Here is an 18,342-nt window from a genome sequence, read left to right as displayed (position 1 = left end):
TTAATGCTATTTTTAATCTTCATTTACTGATTTTGGGCCAGTGTCTCCATTTCTTTATTGATATCACTGTAGGTCTGCACTTTGACATGTGTGCATCTAATTCTATTGACTGGACAATTCCAGCCACCTTTCTTGTCTCTTTTTCTCGTTCCAAAGGCTGGACAGTAAACAAATGGAAAAGTAAAAGTACCTTTTAGCATGGTAAATGAACCACTGTGAGCCAATGATAACAAAAAATTAGAAATTGGCACAATTAGTTGAAGCAAAAGAGAAATATGTTGAGGAAAGGCTGGAAATTGATTGGATGGAGACAAAGTGGTATTTAATGAGTCGAGTTACATTTAAAAGCCTTGGCATGCTTCATAATATGTGTCGGTTTTTGAACACTTAATAAAATGCTTTTGCGGTTCTGCTGGAGTTCAAAGTGGTCCGGAACGCACTTGTGCAATGGAAAGTGCAGCCTTCCTGTTGGCGTGCTTCACAAGCCACAAGCCGCCCACCACTGTACTACCTCAAAGACCTTTGAAGAAGAGCCCAGGGCCTGGTGAGCTGCTTTCTCTGATTCACATCTGACATACCTGGACATGTGGCCTTCTGGGGCTGGATCTTGACCCAGTTTGCAGGACAAAAGCTAGGTTTACAAAAATCCTGCTTTACCAATACAAATCAGTGAAATTAAGCAGTCAAAGAAAGATGAAAAGAAATCATTGATGGACCTCTCAGACTTACACCAACTCATAAGTGAATATATGATGTAGCTTCTGCAGCCCTGTGGGATTGTTTGATTTTGAAATATAGACATTTTGAAGTGTAAGTCCATGGGAGACCATGCCAAAACCCCTGCAACTGGTATCATTTTCACAGCTTACACACGATGTGGTAATTAACATGGGTTTCTTTAGCAGATGCTTTTAGACAAAAGGAGTTAGAATGTTAAGCTACCTCCAATTATTTACCCACTTATACTGCTGGGTAACTTTACTGCAGCGATTTAGAGTAAGTACCGTGCTCAAGGAAACTACCATAGGCAGGTATTTAAACCTGCAACCTGCAGATCCAAAGGCAGAAGCCATCGCTACTGTGCTATCAGCTTAATTAATTTGTTTTATGAAGCAGTCAGTTTTTTTGTAAAATTAACAAATACTTTGTCTTAGTTTTTTTCATGGTAACATATTTGGCATTGATAAAGATGGTATTACAATAGCTGCTATAGGTCACGTGGTGATGTTTGGTTTAGTTGAAGCAAGTACTGGTGTCTGATTCTGTTCCACTTTTAAGACTTTGGGGTTTCCATTCATTACCGAGGGAGTTACATTGCAGAGCTCGGCCTTTACTGGAGGGCAAATTCAGAAAGTCCAAGAACCATGAGATCAACACAGCAGACCAACATTTTCCCCCTTAGGATCTATCCATGGTGCTGAACTATTTTTGTGGTCATATCATTCATTCACTTCGCTCAACACTTGGCACTTCTGTCCCATTTGAATGTTGCCTGATTATGTATGTCAGCATTTAAAACATGATGTCTCACTGGCACTGAAAGATGAAGAATCCCCTCTGAGCAAACTGCCAAGTTGAGTTTTTTTCTCTGATAAACTCTGCTCTTTCATCTTGCTCTTCCTGGCCAATGTTTTTTGTCTTAGAAAAAGAAAAACAAGACAAATTAGCCTTCAATATGCTGCATGGATTTTGAAATTGTGTTTTGTGTTCCTGTTAGCTGCATTAGTGTGTAGCAAGTCTGTTGCGCTGATATGATGCATTACTGCTACTTTTTAATACAGGTAAACGGAAAACTGTGCTGCACTTTCTAATTACTTTCTACTAACAGAAAATAATTTGACTGGCACCAAAACTTTTCTACATAGCTCATATTGAATTTCTATGCCAAAAGAGTGTGTAATAGGCAGGGCTTTCCTGTAGACTAGAGTGATATTTGGGGCTAAAAGTGAGAGTTTGTTCCTGTTGTGCCTAGTGAGTATGTGATTTTCTCACTGCTGAATGATACCAAATCACATGGTTTATATTAGATGTGGATTATTTATACATTTTGTCTGTTCGGATTAAAAAAGATGAAACAATAAGGTAATAATTACCAGATGTCTTCCCTTCAGACTTCACCAGATGACAGTCCTTTTGTAGTGTCTGTTTTGGATGATATCTTCAAACGTTTTTGTCTATCACCTTATGGGCGAAATCTTGACGTGTGTTAGTCATTACTTACATCTTTCCAATTACACGTAGTGCATATTCTCAGTGGCCATTTTGAGATTTGTATCTCCATCAGGTAACACAAAAAAATGCAGATATTTTTCTGTACCAGTACTACATATTTTAACTTATTACTAATACCCTGTTACTGTATTTGCTTGTAAATGTGCTTCTAATAGACACAAAGGCACACAGGTCCTCAGTGGTGAATACAACTTACCTTTTTACAGTAGTCTGAAAGAAGTAGTCTGTCTGCCTGAAAAAGGTGTGCTGTAGTTTGTCTGAGATGTCTGTTATGTTGCATGTGATTGTAAATGTTTCATGTAAACATCTTTGCTCTGCAGCAAGACATCCAATCGGTCAGTCGTCATCACTCCGCTTTTCTGTCATTTTACTGAACTCTGCAATCCAGAGCCAGGGAAGTGGATTTGAGTGCAGTTCCGTTTTTTCATGGGCGTTCCCCCCGCTGGAGCAGGAAGATTGGAGCGCAGAAAGTATTTTAATGAGTACCGGGTCTGTTAAGCTGCCCTAACGCTGAGTAGTGGCAAAAGCCAGCAAGCTGGCACTTCACATCTACACTAGGGACCTTCAGCATAGGACTAAGATACAAGGCAGCGTTCGAGAGAGACGTCCCACAGCATGACACATACGTTTGGTTTTGCTGACTTCACGGATACACTTTCTCCCAGTCTGGCACAATTTTATTCTAATAGAAGTTGGAAAAGGAAAGCAAAAGCATCACACTCACAGGAAGTGAACTGGCACACACATGCTGTTTTAGTGATGTTAAGCAGAGCGAAGGGATTTCTTAGTTTGTGAGCGACCCTCCCATTTATGGCACCTAAGGCTGTAGCATGCGCCTCTGTATTTCCTTCTGGCCTTAATGAAGGCCAGAGAGTGACTGTGAGGACCAGTCCCCTGCTGTTCTCGGGCTACATTCGCACCAGTGACCCCTGACCTTCCTTACCTGTGGAGTATTTTTTATTTGAGCCTCATTTGTCCAGCTGCAAGGGTTGGAAAGTGGTGGAGTAAGAAGGGAGTTTGATCAGGGATGTGATGTTGGAGTCAGGGGGTAGGGCATTATGGCCAATATGTGCTTCTTGTGCTTTTAAGCTTCTGAAATATTTTTATAAAGGTTGTTCATTATTTTGAGTGAAAGTAAGTAATCATTGCTTTACTGGCAGGGACAAATTCATGCTTTTGTTCACACCAATGTGAACTTTCTGGGTTTGGAAAATGAATTTGTTCAAAAAAGGAGTTTTGAGGTAAATGAGCCTTTCATTGTGATAAGCTCATCTCTAGTAATACATGTGTGCTGGATGAAATACACATTGTCTGAACCGCTTGTCCCATACGGGGTTGCAGGGAGCCGGAGCCTAACCCGGCAGCACAGGGCGCAAGGCGGGGGGGGGGGGGGGAGGGGACACACCCAGGACGGGACGCCAGTCCATCGCAAGGCACCCCAAGCAGGATTCGAACCCCAGCCCGCCGGAGAGCAGGACCCGGTCCAACCCACTGCACCACTGCGCCCCCCCAGATGAAATATAAAGTGTTATTTAATTTAATTCATTCATTAGTTCCTTCTCAGGGGGTGCAGTGGGTTGGACCAGGTCCTGCTCTCTGGTGGGTCTGGGGTTCAAGTCCCACTCAGGGTGCCTTGTGACAGACTGGCATCCTGTCCTGGGTGTATCTCCTCCCCCTCTGGCCTTTTGCCCTGTGTTGCCGGGTTAGGCTCTGGCTCCCCGTGACCCCTGTATGCGACAAGCGGTTTCAGATGATGTGTTTCTGTGTAGTTCCTTCTCCAGCCATTCAGTTCAGACCATCATCATTGTAGAGGGATCCATTTTGAACTAATAGTGAAAACTTTAAGGTGCATTTCCTTAATCTGGCAATTCTCAGTCTTTGGTCAGAACCCCCAGTGGCTGGTAAAGCTGATTATGGCTCAAACTGGGATTACATCGGCTCTCAGAAGTGTAGGGAACCAAGGCAAGCATTCCTGCAGGTTTGGATGGGTGGTTCAACAAAGGGAGAATCCAGTTATAGAGGGTGAGGAAAACTCTCTAGCATCATGCAGTCCAAGAGTTTAGGATGGGGTGTGGGGTTCTTCAGCTGTCCATCTTTGCTCGCTCTCTCTCTCTCTCTCTCTCTCTCTCTCTCTCTCTCTCTCTCTCCCAAGCCAAGGAATGCTTCTCAGCATCCCTTGTTATTTTAATCTCTTAACTTTGAAAGGGAGGAAAGCCTTGAAAGAGAAAGAACTCAATGTGGGATGATCTCCTGGTGACAAGCAAAGCTGAAAAAACGTTCTCTGGAATTTGCCAGTCAAGACCACCCTCCCTTTCTCTGCTTTTACATCATAGTGACCCCCTCTTCCAAAGTCTGTGGTGGAGTGCTCACACACCAATACTCACACACACACACACACACACACAAACACACACACACACACACACACACACACACACTCTCTCACCACCTAGAAGTGCTGGAAACTTTTTAAGAGTTTAGAATATGGAACCTCTCTTCCTGGTATATGCTAATCGTTGGGAAAATTGACTGGAAAAGATCCGCTGGCATTCTTTATGCTCCAGAAAATTAGCTCTCATTAATAGTCAAAGATAACAATACCATTTTAACTCTTAAGTAACTTACCAGCAATGTGAAACTGAACCAGGATCATTTTGATAGATTTAGTATAGATATATAATTTTTTTTACTATATTAATTTGATTGGTACTCTTGGAAATACCAGTATTATTTTGAGAAAAGACATACTTTTAGAATCACAAATACAGTATTTTGCCCTGCAAATTTCTGGTGTGCTGTCCAGGGTCAACAACCGCAGCCTTGCATTGGACAAGTGATTATTGATAATGAAAGGATGGATAAATGCAACGTTTTAAAATATACAGCAACTTTAACAAGTGCTGCAAAAATAGAACATACTGTGAACTAATAAGACAAACTGAGCTGAAATTATGGTTTAGTAAATGTGCTTGGTTGTATTTTAGAGTTAGAACATATTTCTTTAAAAATAACCATTAAACTTGTGAAAATGTCTTGTTCGAAGACCACTCCAAGAAGTGCCTTTTATATCCTCCCCATGTTTCCACTGAATAGCCCGGAGTTTCAGGGAACTTCTCTGATCACAGTAAGACCTTATGGCAGAGCTGACAAAAAGCAGAAGTGCCTGTTTCCAGTAGTCGCACGCTCTCCAAAATCGGGCCTCTGTGTTCATTTACGGTCCTCTGATATTTCTGGGATTTGTGCATCAGAGATGGGCCAGTCCAAAGGACATAATGATACCACCGCCTATCTCCCAGCACCGAGTCTTACGCTGAATAATGTAAACTTCTTTGCCCTGCTCCCACCAGCTTCTGGGCTCACGCATACAGTAGTGCAGGGACACGATTCTGGAAATGACCTACTCTCAAATGCTCAGTCGGGAACTTTCAAGGAACGTCTCAGCGGAGCTGTGCAGCAGTGGTCGTCTTAAATGTCCATGGAGACTTCCAGATGGCGCTTCCAGTCTGCCTGCGATCATAAAACTGATTTATGTGTTGAAATCTGTCTGCACAGACTAGTTTACATACTCAGCGTTTTCTCTCCAGGTTGTTGCAGACGTCCACACTTGTATCCCAGCATTTAGGCAGTAAACGCTGCGAACATCATAAAGTAAATGGACATTTAAAGGTTACTGCAGTTTTTTAAGCAGTTACTGTTGCCTGAAGTTTGTTTTTTAATTATTTGCAAATTTTATGTTATTTGTTTTAGAAATGCCCTCAGTGTTTAATGCCATTAACATGCTTTTAGGGGGCTGTAAAAGTTGAATTAAACAGCGGTGTCGGGCTTTTCCAGCTCTGTTTACACATTGGTGTGCCACACAGAGTGTATTGCAGGCCCCCGAAGCGGCAGAAAGAAGATCGCTTGCAGGAGGTTGTGTATGGCTCACCTTATTTGGTCATGGACGGCCAGTAGAAGCCTATTCCTGTTGTCTTTCACCTCAGCCTGTCTCCTTATTCTTTTCTCCTCTCTCTCCCTCATACACACTTACACCATCACACATTCTTTTCCTTCTCAGACCTTCTCTGTCTTTCTCCTTTGCCTCTCATTAACACATTGCTGACGGAAGCTCAGGGAAAGCTAATTAGTTGCTAATTATATCGGCAGGGTCCTCAGCCAGCCAATAGCTCTGACTCCTCTACTCCGGCCAAGCTTTAATGGAAAAGCTCTTCTCATGGAGGCCTGGAAGCACACTCACCTTATTATTTTTCACAAGACACCCCCAAGCTATTTGATAAATGCCCCAGTCTTTCCACTGGGGGTGACTTTCTCTCTAGCGTGCACACACATGTAGAGTGTCAATGGAAGATTTGTAAGGGAATTGGGGTGGAGGGGCAATAGTGTTTGCTTGCCAATTGGACCCATTCTCCTGGACTTTGACAGTAGCAGTGATTGGGCCCAAAGAAGAAAGAAACCTCACTTCTGCTTTTCAAGTCAACAGGGCTCCTTGTGATGGGCTGTGACTGAAGTGGACACAGGGGCAGGCTTTTGTTCTGAAGGTTCAGGGCACTTTGGAGAGTGTGTGTGCATGTGGGTGTGTATAGGGGGGTGGGTGTTGCAGAAGTGGGGTTCCACAAAGCTCAACTCATTGTAACTTAATAGATACCCAGTAAAGGGCTTGAGGATGCCTTCTGATTGCCCAGCTATGTGTTTAGATTGGGGCCGTCCCTTGCTGACAACCTAGGAAGTGAGCAAATCCTGAGGGTATTAACAACAAAAGGCACTGGTCCTTAATGTTATCCCTTGCAGCACAAGACAGTCAGAGGAGCTCCATCGGGGCCCTACCGTTTCCCAATTAGAACCTGTTCCTCAGTGTAATCACCATTAGGTGTTCTCAGATCTATTTTTAGGGCTTATTCCACCTAGGCCGATTAAACCTGTAATATGAAACCAGCTCCACGATGCACAGAACAGTGTTTCTACCATTTTAAATTAAAATTAGTTTAGTCACATTATCTCTCACTTTATCCATTAAAACCGAAGACTTGTGTTTTTTGTGAATTCAAGCATTGACTTCAGCTGTACCCTTAGCACTCTGCTTTCTGAAAATAATTCATGAATAATAAAGTGGTTTTTGAGTTCAGCACTTCCAGACCAGTCTCTTCAGAAATTTTTCAGACATTACAAAGTTTTGTTATTGCCTTGGGCTTTGGAAGTAGCTGGGCTGACTACTGTCTATTGTGAATATAGTATTGTCAGTTCCAGGTCATGTTTGCTTTAATGTCACATATAAGGTATCATCAAAACATCAGATAGGGAATGGAAAGGATGCAGCCCGATCTGTTAGATACCTGGTTAAATCCCAAGTGCTCGGCACATCCATTTTCGTACAAGGCCTTAGATCTTTTTTTTTCTACTTCCATCCGTTGGTTTTGCTTCACTTTATGTGAGACAGGCTGGCAAGCAGAGGGCTGACACCCTGGGGCACCTTGATGGAATATTTCAGACCAGGATTATCGTGTGACTTCTCCTCAGGACGCATGACCGGAATCGCTCACAGGGACCTGAATGGAGGTGCTGAAAGGCTGGTGTCATTGAAATTCACCACACAGTCCCCAACGGCCGCTAATGTCTCTCTTTAAGTGAGCTCTCTGTCTCTGCCCCGTTTCAGGCTGCAAGCGCATGAAATTCTCAATTAGACTACAACAGGCTGGAGGTGCGTTAATGCCAGGCGACCTTAAGCTCGGGCTCAGCTGTGAATTCCCCCACTTCCCCCTGCATCCAGGGACGGGAAGTAGGAAGAGCCCTCCGCTTTCAAAACTGTAATTGACCAACTTAAGAAACTGAATACATTATAAAGTTTGAATATATTGTGAAGTCATTCAGAAGATCTAAAACTGTAAAGACTGTGTTGATCTGATTTCTACTCGATGTTTCTACTGCACAGTATCTTTTTCAAATTAAGCCTATGATTGTAAGTATGCTGCACTTTAAACTGCAAGCTTTGTAAAAAAGGTAGTTTTGGTTTTTTTGCTTTCAGGTTGTTCATCAGTAAAATAAAAAAATAAAAAGCTGAATTTAGAGTCATTTTCATGTAATATTCCTTGCTGTTGCCTAATTCCCAATAAGCTTTTTTTCCAATATAATGTAGAAAAATATAAACTCAGTCTTTTGGGGTTCTGAGATTGATATTAGCTTTAAAAAGCCTTTGGTTTATACATTTTTTAATTATCAGTGTTGTTTTAAGTGAAATTAAGGCTAGAGTATCGCAGTTTTTTTCCCTAAACATATTTTTTTCAATATGTCAACAAATTTTTTTTACATTGCATCTATTGCAACTTTTATGAAGTCTCATTTTCTGTTTTTTCCCTTTTTTTCTTCCATTTATAAAAGCCTCAAGGAGTAGTGATTGGCTGCAAGCAAAGTTCACCCACACTGCACCTCCCCCTGCTCACCCGGAGGAGCCCGCAGCAGAATGAGCAAAGCCTGGAGATGTGTGCTGGCCAGCTGCCTGCTCACTGTGGTAGCAGCGGCGGTCCCCAACGGCAATCCTTTTGCAAGTCAGCAGAGTCCCCCTGACCCATGCTACGATGACAACGGTGCTGCCCGCCGCTGCATCCCCGAGTTCATTAATGCTGCTTTTGGAAAAGACGTGCAGGTATCCAGCACCTGTGGCCGCCCACCGTCCCGCTCCTGCAGTATTGTGGAGCGTGAGGAGCGGCCCACCGTTCGCACCTGCCAGATCTGCGATGCCTCAGACCCACGTCGGGCTCACCCCGCCTCCTACCTCACCGACCTCAACTCAGCCCACAACCTGACGTGCTGGCAGTCTGAAAACCTACACATCTCCCCACACAATGTCACACTCACACTCTCCCTGGGCAAGAAGTTTGAGATCACCTATGTGAGCCTTCAGTTCTGTTCCCCCAGACCCGAGTCCCTGGCCATCTACAAGAGCATGGACTACGGCAAGAGCTGGATCCCATACCAGTTCTACTCATCCCAGTGCCGGCGCATGTACAACCGGCCCAACAAGGCAGTTATAACCAAGCAGAATGAGCAAGAGGCGCTCTGCACAGATGGCCACACTGACTTGTATCCCCTCTCAGGGGGCCTCATTGCATTCAGCACGCTGGACGGGCGACCCTCAGGGAAAGATTTCGACAACAGCCCTGTTCTCCAGGACTGGGTGACGGTCACCGATATCCGTGTGGTCTTCAGTAGACCACAGCTGCCCCGCGAACTGGGCGTCGGGGGCCGCGAGGAAGACCCTGTGGGCCAGTCCACACCAATGCCAGCGTACTTCTATGCCGTGGGGGACTTTCAGGTGGGCGGACGCTGCAAGTGCAACGGTCACGCCTCGCGCTGCTTGAAGGACAAGGAGGGTAAGCTGGTGTGCGATTGCAAGCACAACACAGAGGGACCAGAGTGCGACCGTTGCAAGCCCTTCCACTATGACCGGCCCTGGCAGAGAGCCACAGCGCGTGAGGCCAACGAGTGCCTGCGTGAGTCTCTGTTCTCCCCCCTTGTACTGTCTGTATTCTTTCTTTGTCAACTCACTAGTCTTCTAATTTCTCATTGTGCTCCAGTTCTCTCTTTACAGCCTGTACTACTGTTTGTGACTTAGCTAGCCTTCTTTTATGAGTCATTAGTACTAGCCATTGATCCATTTATTTTTTCTGTTTTATTATTTTCAGCATGAGCAAAGCGATCACAGTTTTAGGGAAATATATAAAAAGGAAACGCATAATAAGGAAACGAGGCCTGCACTTGAAAAAACACAATCAGAAAAAAAGCTGTGTATGATTCACATTGTATCTGCTATACATATAACCCCCGAAACAATTCTGAGGCATTTCCTTCTTTGCTCATCCCCTAACAAAGACTGTCTGAAGAAACTCTTACATTGTTCTGTAATTAATAAGACCTATTCTTTAATAACCAAAAACCATCTAACAGCCTTCTTTGAGCAAAGGCTTCAATTGTCTTAATCGGAAATCACTATACAGAAGGATACGGAATAAGTCAAAAAACAATCTCCAGCTGAGGGTATTAAAAACTAGCAAATATATACTAGCTTGTTAATGCTGTGGTTAAATATCGAATAATTAGCCGCTTCTCATCTTGATAATGAGTGACAGTGTTTTCCACCAAGATGACACCTGCCAAAAGTTGGTCAGTTGGCTAGTTTTCTCTGAGCTCAGTAGGTGGGCCCTTGAGTTTTGGATCGATCGTTAGACCCAGAGGTCAGTAATCTGTGTTAAAGGAGAGCTTTACCCGGATTTAACGGCACTAGATGGTATTGCTGTTTCTGCTCTGTTGTTTAACACGGAGTCATGAGATGGAAGATGGCCATTAGCTCTTGTTGTCTCTACCATGAGTGCCTCACAGCTCCTGAAGAGTGTGCAGAGCCGTAGAATCCTCGCAAACCCTTTGACGGGTGAAATATAGCCCTCGTAAACATGTGTGGAACAAAAGGTGCCCTTGGAAGCACAATGGGTGTAAATACAAACAGCTGTCCCCGCCCTCTCCCCGTCACGTCCGTGTCACGGCCAATTGGGCCCCCACTTGACTGAAGGAATTATTATCCACTTCTGACAAGCACTTGAATGAGGCTCAGAATTGATAATGAGTTATCTGAGTCAAGCTGGGTACAGGCCCTGATGTGAGGGCTGCCGTTTTAATTGTATATGAGGCCACTCCTGCTCAAGTGCCATCTCTGAATGTAACCTGTCATTTGCACTTAGGTGGAGGGGTCTTACTCTTGCCCCTATGAAAAGCTGCTGAATAGTTAAAAAGAAAACTTGGAACATTGACTGGCAGACCTTTCTTGATTCTACAATGAGCAAAAACCTATTGAATTCATGGCCAGTTTAAATAAAAGTTTAAAGTTGCATTGCCTTTTTTTTTCTCTCTATTGTGCAAGTTTGATACTTGTTTATAGGGCTATTTTTCAACTTGAAAACAAGAATCAAATGACATGAAAATTCATCACAGAACAAATAAGCCCTATCTGTTCTATATTATTTCGGTTAAACCCCATTGCAATTTCGAAGAGGATTCATTGTTCTTGTTTGGACGGACAAATGTTTTCTGAAGAAACCGTCACAGTGTTTTATAATTAATTATTCCTCTGTGCATTTCGATTCTCATTGAAGTACCAACAGAACATATGTGACAAATTGCTCCACAGCTAAGAGGGAGGACAAATAGCCTTTTCTGTTTAGGTTAGTAAAGACCAAAGTCTCAGAATCTTAAGAAGGGCTAGAGAAGGTGAGTGGTATGTAGGAGAGGCCAGTTGGAGCCAAAACCATTTAGTGAGGAGGATTAGAGTGTGCAGAGGTCAGGTAGAGTTCTCATGGGACTATCATACTTCTAGAAATTTAATCTCAGTTGATGTTGTTGAACAGAAGAGGTTGTGTCAAGATGGAAACTGATGAAAAAAGGAGCATAAAAACTAAATCATTAGAAAATATGGTTGGATTCTTTTCAGTGAGCAGAGAGGGGTGCTAAAAAGAAGATGGGGTTTATGAAATGACATTTTTGTACACCCTACCCTATGGGGACTTCCCTGTGGGACTCAGGCTGGCTATGGGTGTCGTGCACGCTAAAAAAATGACAAGATGGTAAATTCCAACCTCTGTCTAATCCATCTTCGGCATTTTGTAAAAAAAAGTGACCTTCTCCTGTCATGTTCTCACGTTCCCACATTTCAGAGGATGCAGCCTACAGACGGGCTAAGCAGAGGGCTTACACCTTGTACACATTAAAGGTCGTTGTGGGAGAATGTGTTTTAAAACAACCTTTGTTGTCATGGTACTACTTTTATATGTTAAGCTGTTTGATGAACAAGTCCAAACAATAGATGACACAAGTCCTAGTCATTGGCAGTCCACTGAAGCATAGGCATCCAAGAATGTTGTTTGGCTACGAATGCTTTTAACCTCAAGATAAGAAATAATATTCCAGACATGCGCTGAAAGCTGTCCAAGTGAAATTACAGTGGTTTTTGTAACATCTTGTAAAATGTTAACAGATTACCATTGTACAGGATGACAATGCTACACAATAGGGTGTGCTAAGAAACACCTGGTATTTTTGTCTTTGTCAGAACGAATCCAGGCTGCGGCGTATTACATTCCTTGACGCAGAGGATTGTTCTGTCATCTGAAACAGAAACCTCTGAGCAAGGCACTTATGTTTGCTTGGGAACGTAGCAATAACAGAACCTTCATTATTCGTCGACACCGATATTTATCTTTTTGCTCACTCTGTATGTTTCCAAAATGACCTTAGTCGGATTGCTATTCAGTTCCATTAAATTTCACTTGTTATAAAATTTCACTGTCCGTATTTTAACTTTTACCCATAACGAAACAAAATTAAGCAGGGGAAAAAAAACTGAGAAAAAACTGAGCAACTGTGTGTATTTTTCTTGTATTCCGTAACTGGCAGCACTCTGGAATGGAATCATATTTAGTGCCATGGAGTGCCAGATCTGGTTAAGGAAGCGAATGTGACAGAGGCAGTCAGAGGGGCGTGCCTCCACTGTCCCCCCATCCTTCCCTATGAGGTTCACTGCCACCACCACTGAGGAAATAATCCACACGCACCCTGTTGGGTTTGCTGATGGCTCGGTGTTAACCCCAGTCCCTTGACACAGGGAGTGTGTGCGGTGCCGCAAGATGCAGTGGGCCTGCCGCACAAATGACATCATTTCACAATGATATTATGAGAGGAGTAGAGAAGTTCCCAGTACAAGTTTGCAGTTTCAATCTCAGGAAATGGGTGTGTACCCTTCCTCCGCTCCCCTACTTTTCCTCTGCTTTTCTTTAGAGGTGCGACTGGGGGCACAGAGGCAGTGGCTCCCCGTGAACCAGTGTTAAGCTGTTTCAGTGGTGTTGCCACAGGGTGCAGGCGGGATGGGAACCCAGTTGTCCAACGGCTCCACTTCTCCCTCCTGCTTCCATCCATGACTGAGGCAAGACCTGCTTTCAGCATGACGAGGTTAGGTTTGGTGGCTATTAATGTCCCATTAGCTCTGTGTTCTGTTATTTCTCATTATGAGTGGATAACAGCAGCGGGTAGCCATGGATGTTTTTCATCAGCTGTGGACAGCAACAGATGCATGCCGGTTCCATTTTGTCGTAATATGAATTTAAACACTTTAAAAGGAAAGCTTTAAAAAAACCCTTCGAACCTAAAAACAACACACAAATCAATGCCAGATAGTGTCGGCAGACCCTTGGTATTTGAGCAGTTGTGCGAGGGGTGTGACAGACTGTTTTCGCAGCCTGCTGCAGTTTGACTTTCCTTAAGGAGTTTAGTTTTACCTTTTGACAGCTGGAGACCTGTGCCGAGACACAAAGCAGTGCATACAGAGCCTCAACCACGGACCGCATCGGCTATAGTGCCCAAATGGCAGTAGCTCGAAGGAGCAAAATATTTTATCATAAAGCAAAATTATAAGTAACCATGAGAAGAGTAAAAAATTAAATAATTTTTTTTTTCTGCACACACCTGTGAGATGCAGTAGTTAAGTATTGAGTTTGTGTCCACACTCACTGGTGTCAGACGACTGTAGGGACCTCCTCAAACTGGCCCCTCAGACAACTCGTCCATTGGGCTAAGGTGTGATTCTTTCTTTTTGTTGGTAAAAATTATTCAGACATCCTTGAAAACAGGACCTGGTGTAGGAAGATTAACAGCAGGTTTAAAATCCAGACGTGGCTCTTTTTAATGAGGCAGATCAGCCTCATTAAGTCAGAACATTTGGTAATTATGAGTGTTTTTTAATACGTTTTACAAGCTCAGCCCTGTCAGAGCATCTGCTAAGAGAGGTACGGTGGTCTTTTAGGTGTCACTTTGAGGAATTTTCATCTTTTAAATTTGATTTTAATTTTCAAGCACCTCTTTTCATTGAGGGGAAGAAATCCAGTTTTCTGCCATCGGCTGTAGAGCATCAATGATGTGGAATATCTTAGGGTGCCAGACACGTGTTTAGACTTTTGTTCTTTGCTCTCCTCTGGGGCTTTTACTACTCAGTTGGAGCTGTTTTATTCCTCTGGGTGATGAAAAGAAGAACAGCCAGAGGCTTTCATGACAGTCGCTTGGGAAGGCCGTGTGTGGAGGGGTTAAAGAGAAGCGTCTGTTTTGGAAACAATCAGTTAGCATTAAAAGAAAGATGACAGATGGGTGGCTGGAGAGAGCAGCAGGATCCTTCGGGTAAGGCCAGTCATGCAGGGCAGAGGTGGAGACTGAGACAGATCATGGGTCCATAGGGATTCCACCATTCGGACCTCCAGCCCTTGTAGTTCCGCGGACCCTTGGAACTTTGGCTTATGTCAAATCCAGGCTCCACCCACATTGTAGTCATGCCTTGCATCCAAGGCCATGGACTGGTGGGAAACAGGTGCTATATGATGCTCTAATCATAATCCCAAATTAAAATTGGGGATCCAGAAAATGTTTCCACTCCATGACTCTCTAAAGGAGGCACAAAGAGATCTGTTTTTTATTTCACTACCAGATTCACCCTTCCTGTGAAACACTAGATATATTGACCTGGATCTGAAATGGTCGGCTGGATCACCAAAGCCTTAGATACTCTCCTGATGTACCTGGTTAATTTACAGATGGAATGCAAGCCTGTGGTCCTTAAAGGTTGCATTCTGTAGCCTTTACTGAATAATTTATACTTAGCACCATGGTGACACTTGAAATACCAAATGTGCTGACATAAAATCCACTGCAGTAAAGGAGCTGAGACCGAAACGGCTCACTCTGCAGCTCCTCAGAAGTTGTTCACCCCAGGTTATTACCAAGCTTAAATAAAACCGTTTAGATTAAACTGTAAAGGGCACTCTAAGGTACGAACACATCAATGTTTAAGGTCACCTCTCTGAGTTCCTGTTACTGGTTCTTTTCTCCGATCATCATCTATTTATTTCAGTCGTTCCTTGTTTTCATTTAGTCCTGTCAAAAAAGCATTCGCTGATGACATTTTAACGATTAAACCAACACGCTAAAGGCAGTAAGACAGAGGGAGGAATCAAAGCGCATTTGAATAATTACGTTATTGAGGAATGTTGTTCCATAAGCAGTCGAGATGTGACATGTTGCCTCTAGGACAGTGACTCGGAGAACTGAAGAGGTGGTGTCGGGGCAGAATGGGGTTGAGGAGCTCAGAGAAATAAGCTCTTTTCTGAGCTGTGTTCAGATGAGGAGAGTGATAAATTCAGCGTTTTGTTTATTTTAGGTTTTGTTCTCGTGGGTTCAGACAGCTCGAGTTCAAGTCGAAACCTCAGTGCCCCTGCTTGTCTGCGTGGGCTCGGGTTGCTTAACTGACAAATAATATGACTCGTTGGGGTGACACCTCTCCTCCCCTGGGACATAGGAAGGACAGCAAACACCAAGATTGACTTGCAGCTCTGTGGAAACACAGCACAGCAGCACGTGTGCAGCCCACAGCCATACACCTGGCCCTGGAAAGCCAATGCCTGGAAACTTTCTCTGTTCTTTCTTGACATTATATTTTTGCCCCAGAATGCACAAGTGTGACCTGCTGGACTCCATCGTGTCTGTAATGTGCCGTGTGCTCAAAAATTTAAAATTCCGACTCCATAAATCCATAGAGAATTCTATGCTAATTAGAAGAATTCATGTGTCCAAGTCATCACCAGTGTCACACACAATGGAGAGGACAGGGCCACAGGCCAAGATCCAAGGGCATAGAACAAAAATGACTGTTGGCCGTTATTAGTCTTTGAGTGCATTTGTCACTCTTGTGCAACTCTGCCTTTCTGAACTGGATGTCGGACAGCAGCATTTCAACTCATTTTGACTGCTGGAGATTTTTAGCTAAATAGTAACGCATATACAGGACAGACCCACAGGGACACCTCAACCCAGTTCTACATTTTCATTTCTTTTCTGTCCGACTCTGTTTTAAAATACAACTTTTCCGCTAGCCTTCTTCTCAGAAACCAGATATGGGGTAATGGCAGCGGGATTATGACTCAGCTGCCAGTTGCTAGTCGTTTCTTCAGTTTGTCTGCGTTTGAGTTGGTGATGGCTGTCCCTGAGGGCACTCGCTTTGGCCATGTAAAGAATGAAGCTTGAACATTCAGTGGTCTTCTGTGGTTTTTGCGGCAACAGCAAACATGTGGTTTTCAGAACCATTAATTCCCATTTGCAGGATGCACAGAGACAGACATCGTCTGAGGTTTTGAGGAGAGCGGAAGAGTACTGCTTTTTATTTCTAGTCAATTGAGGGTGGGCTCCTTACCACCTTGCTTCAGTTAGTGTGTCATTACACCCCTGTTACAGCTTTACTGGTCACTGTTAAGACAACTTCCCAAACTGGCAGATGCCAGCAAAAAAAAATAAGCATACTAATATTCAGAAATCAACACAGCTCCTGCTGTGTCCAGCAATTTAGCAAAGTCTTAATCCATTGTATGAAGTCATTATTTAGTACAGTAGAGCTACAAGTTTAGAAATGAATGAGCTATTTTACAAAAGAGGCAATCTTTTTTTTACTTGAATGCAGTTTTATCCCTGTGTGCAGGCTGAGCATTTCACAGCTCTTAAGACCTGCACTTAGATGTCACCCTTTACACTTCTGCTCCCTTGAGAGTGAAGAGGGCATGTGGGGACACAAGGTCACTGTTGGGTGAGCAAAGGAGACAGAGCAGTAGGCAAGCCAGATGACACCCGAGCATAATTACAAGCCTTTTTCTGTGGTTCTTTATCCATTCTTATGATTTATTTGCTTTGTAAGTTTAAAGGTTTTTAACAGGGTTTTGAATAGCTGTTAAATTAGATGAACGTATCTTAAATTTAAAATTTAATTCTAAATTTAAAAAATTAAGCATTTCCCACTGATTCTCTTTAATTAATAAACTACACATATAAATGTATTTAGTTTATTAATTAAAGAATACTTTCCAGCTAGAGCTTCAAGAACAAGAACGTGAGAGTAATCCTTATTAAATTCAAGTTATTGTTAGGCAGTAATTATTGTCTGACAGCATCTCATTAAATATTATGAACTTTGGAATTTTTCAAGACCTACGTGACAAGTGTTGTCTTTTTTTTTTAAATCCAACATCTCACAGTAGCATTTCATTCATTATAACTAGAATATTTCAGCAATTTAGGTTTCAAGTATGAGCATGAGAATTTAATAATCTGTAATTCAATGCAGGCTGTAATTCACTTGAAGTACCACATTATGAAAGCTATTAAACCATGCAGCTGTTTTAGTGTTATATAACCCATAACAACGTAATTTTACTCTGTAACTGCTTATCTGTGTAAAGTTTTGAAAACGTTTTTTTTCCCTTGAACATTTCAGATATTTTTTTTAAATCCAATTTAACTCGGACAGCTATCCAAGAAGTTTTGAGTTTGGAGTGTTAGAAGAGGTGCTGTAGGTATATAGGTGTCCCCTATATAAGGTGGTGTTTCTGACAATTATGTAGGGCATTGTAAGTCCAGCATGGGGCCTGCAGCTTCTCAAGACCCCCACCTCTGTCCTGTTCCTGCCATCTGGCGCTTCGCTTTGGCGGCTGATGGCCACGGGGATCCAGCCATGGAAATACCCCCTGCAGCCCTTCCCCAAGCCCTGTTGATATCACAGCGCTGTGATGCCCAGCATCCACAATCACAGTGGTCACCATGCTGAAGTAGAGGCTCTTCAAGAGAAGGAATTTGATGCAAAAGGGGTTTCCTGGTCACAGAGAGAGGGATTGCATAACCACAGAGTGTCAGAAGCACGGACCGCCAAGGGGAGGGTGCTGGGGGTGCTGGGCGCGGTGATTGAGAAGTGGGGCGTGAAACACAGGGCTTAGGCAGCTCATGCTGACATAGGGCCACTCTGGCAGGGTGCCAGCATAATCTTGTTAAAACCTGCCGCCTGTTGACACCCCCTACTGTCAGGGTGGAGTAAAGTGCCACATTTCAGAGGATGTGCAGGAGCTGATGAGAGGGTAGCTCCTCGTGCACTCGGACTTGAGGGAGAGGCTGAGAATAGGAAAAGAGCAGGAAGTTGATGGCAGTGTCCACATGGGCTCCTTCTATGAGTGATCACTGAACGCAGTGCAGTTGTCTGATCTCCAAATGGACGTATTT

At 43.4% G+C, this 18,342-nt stretch overlaps 1 protein-coding gene across 1 annotated transcript in view; it reads left to right on the top strand.

Moving 5' to 3' along the window:
• The window catches only part of ntn2 (netrin 2), a 44,193-nt gene that overhangs the window by 4,199 nt on the left and 21,652 nt on the right, over window positions 1–18,342 (top strand). The window contains exon 2 of the mRNA XM_018734942.2: window positions 8,602–9,713. Within this exon, the coding sequence (XP_018590458.1) occupies window positions 8,684–9,713 (1,030 nt within the window). The 5' untranslated portion in view covers window positions 8,602–8,683. The remainder of the gene's footprint in view (window positions 1–8,601; window positions 9,714–18,342) is intronic.

The sequence above is a fragment of the Scleropages formosus genome, chromosome 20 (genome assembly GCF_900964775.1).
Source record: "Scleropages formosus chromosome 20, fSclFor1.1, whole genome shotgun sequence".
Classification (NCBI taxonomy): Eukaryota; Metazoa; Chordata; class Actinopteri; order Osteoglossiformes; family Osteoglossidae; genus Scleropages; species Scleropages formosus.
Note: the sequence above shows the minus strand (reverse complement) of the source record. Positions and strands in the feature narration are given on the sequence as shown.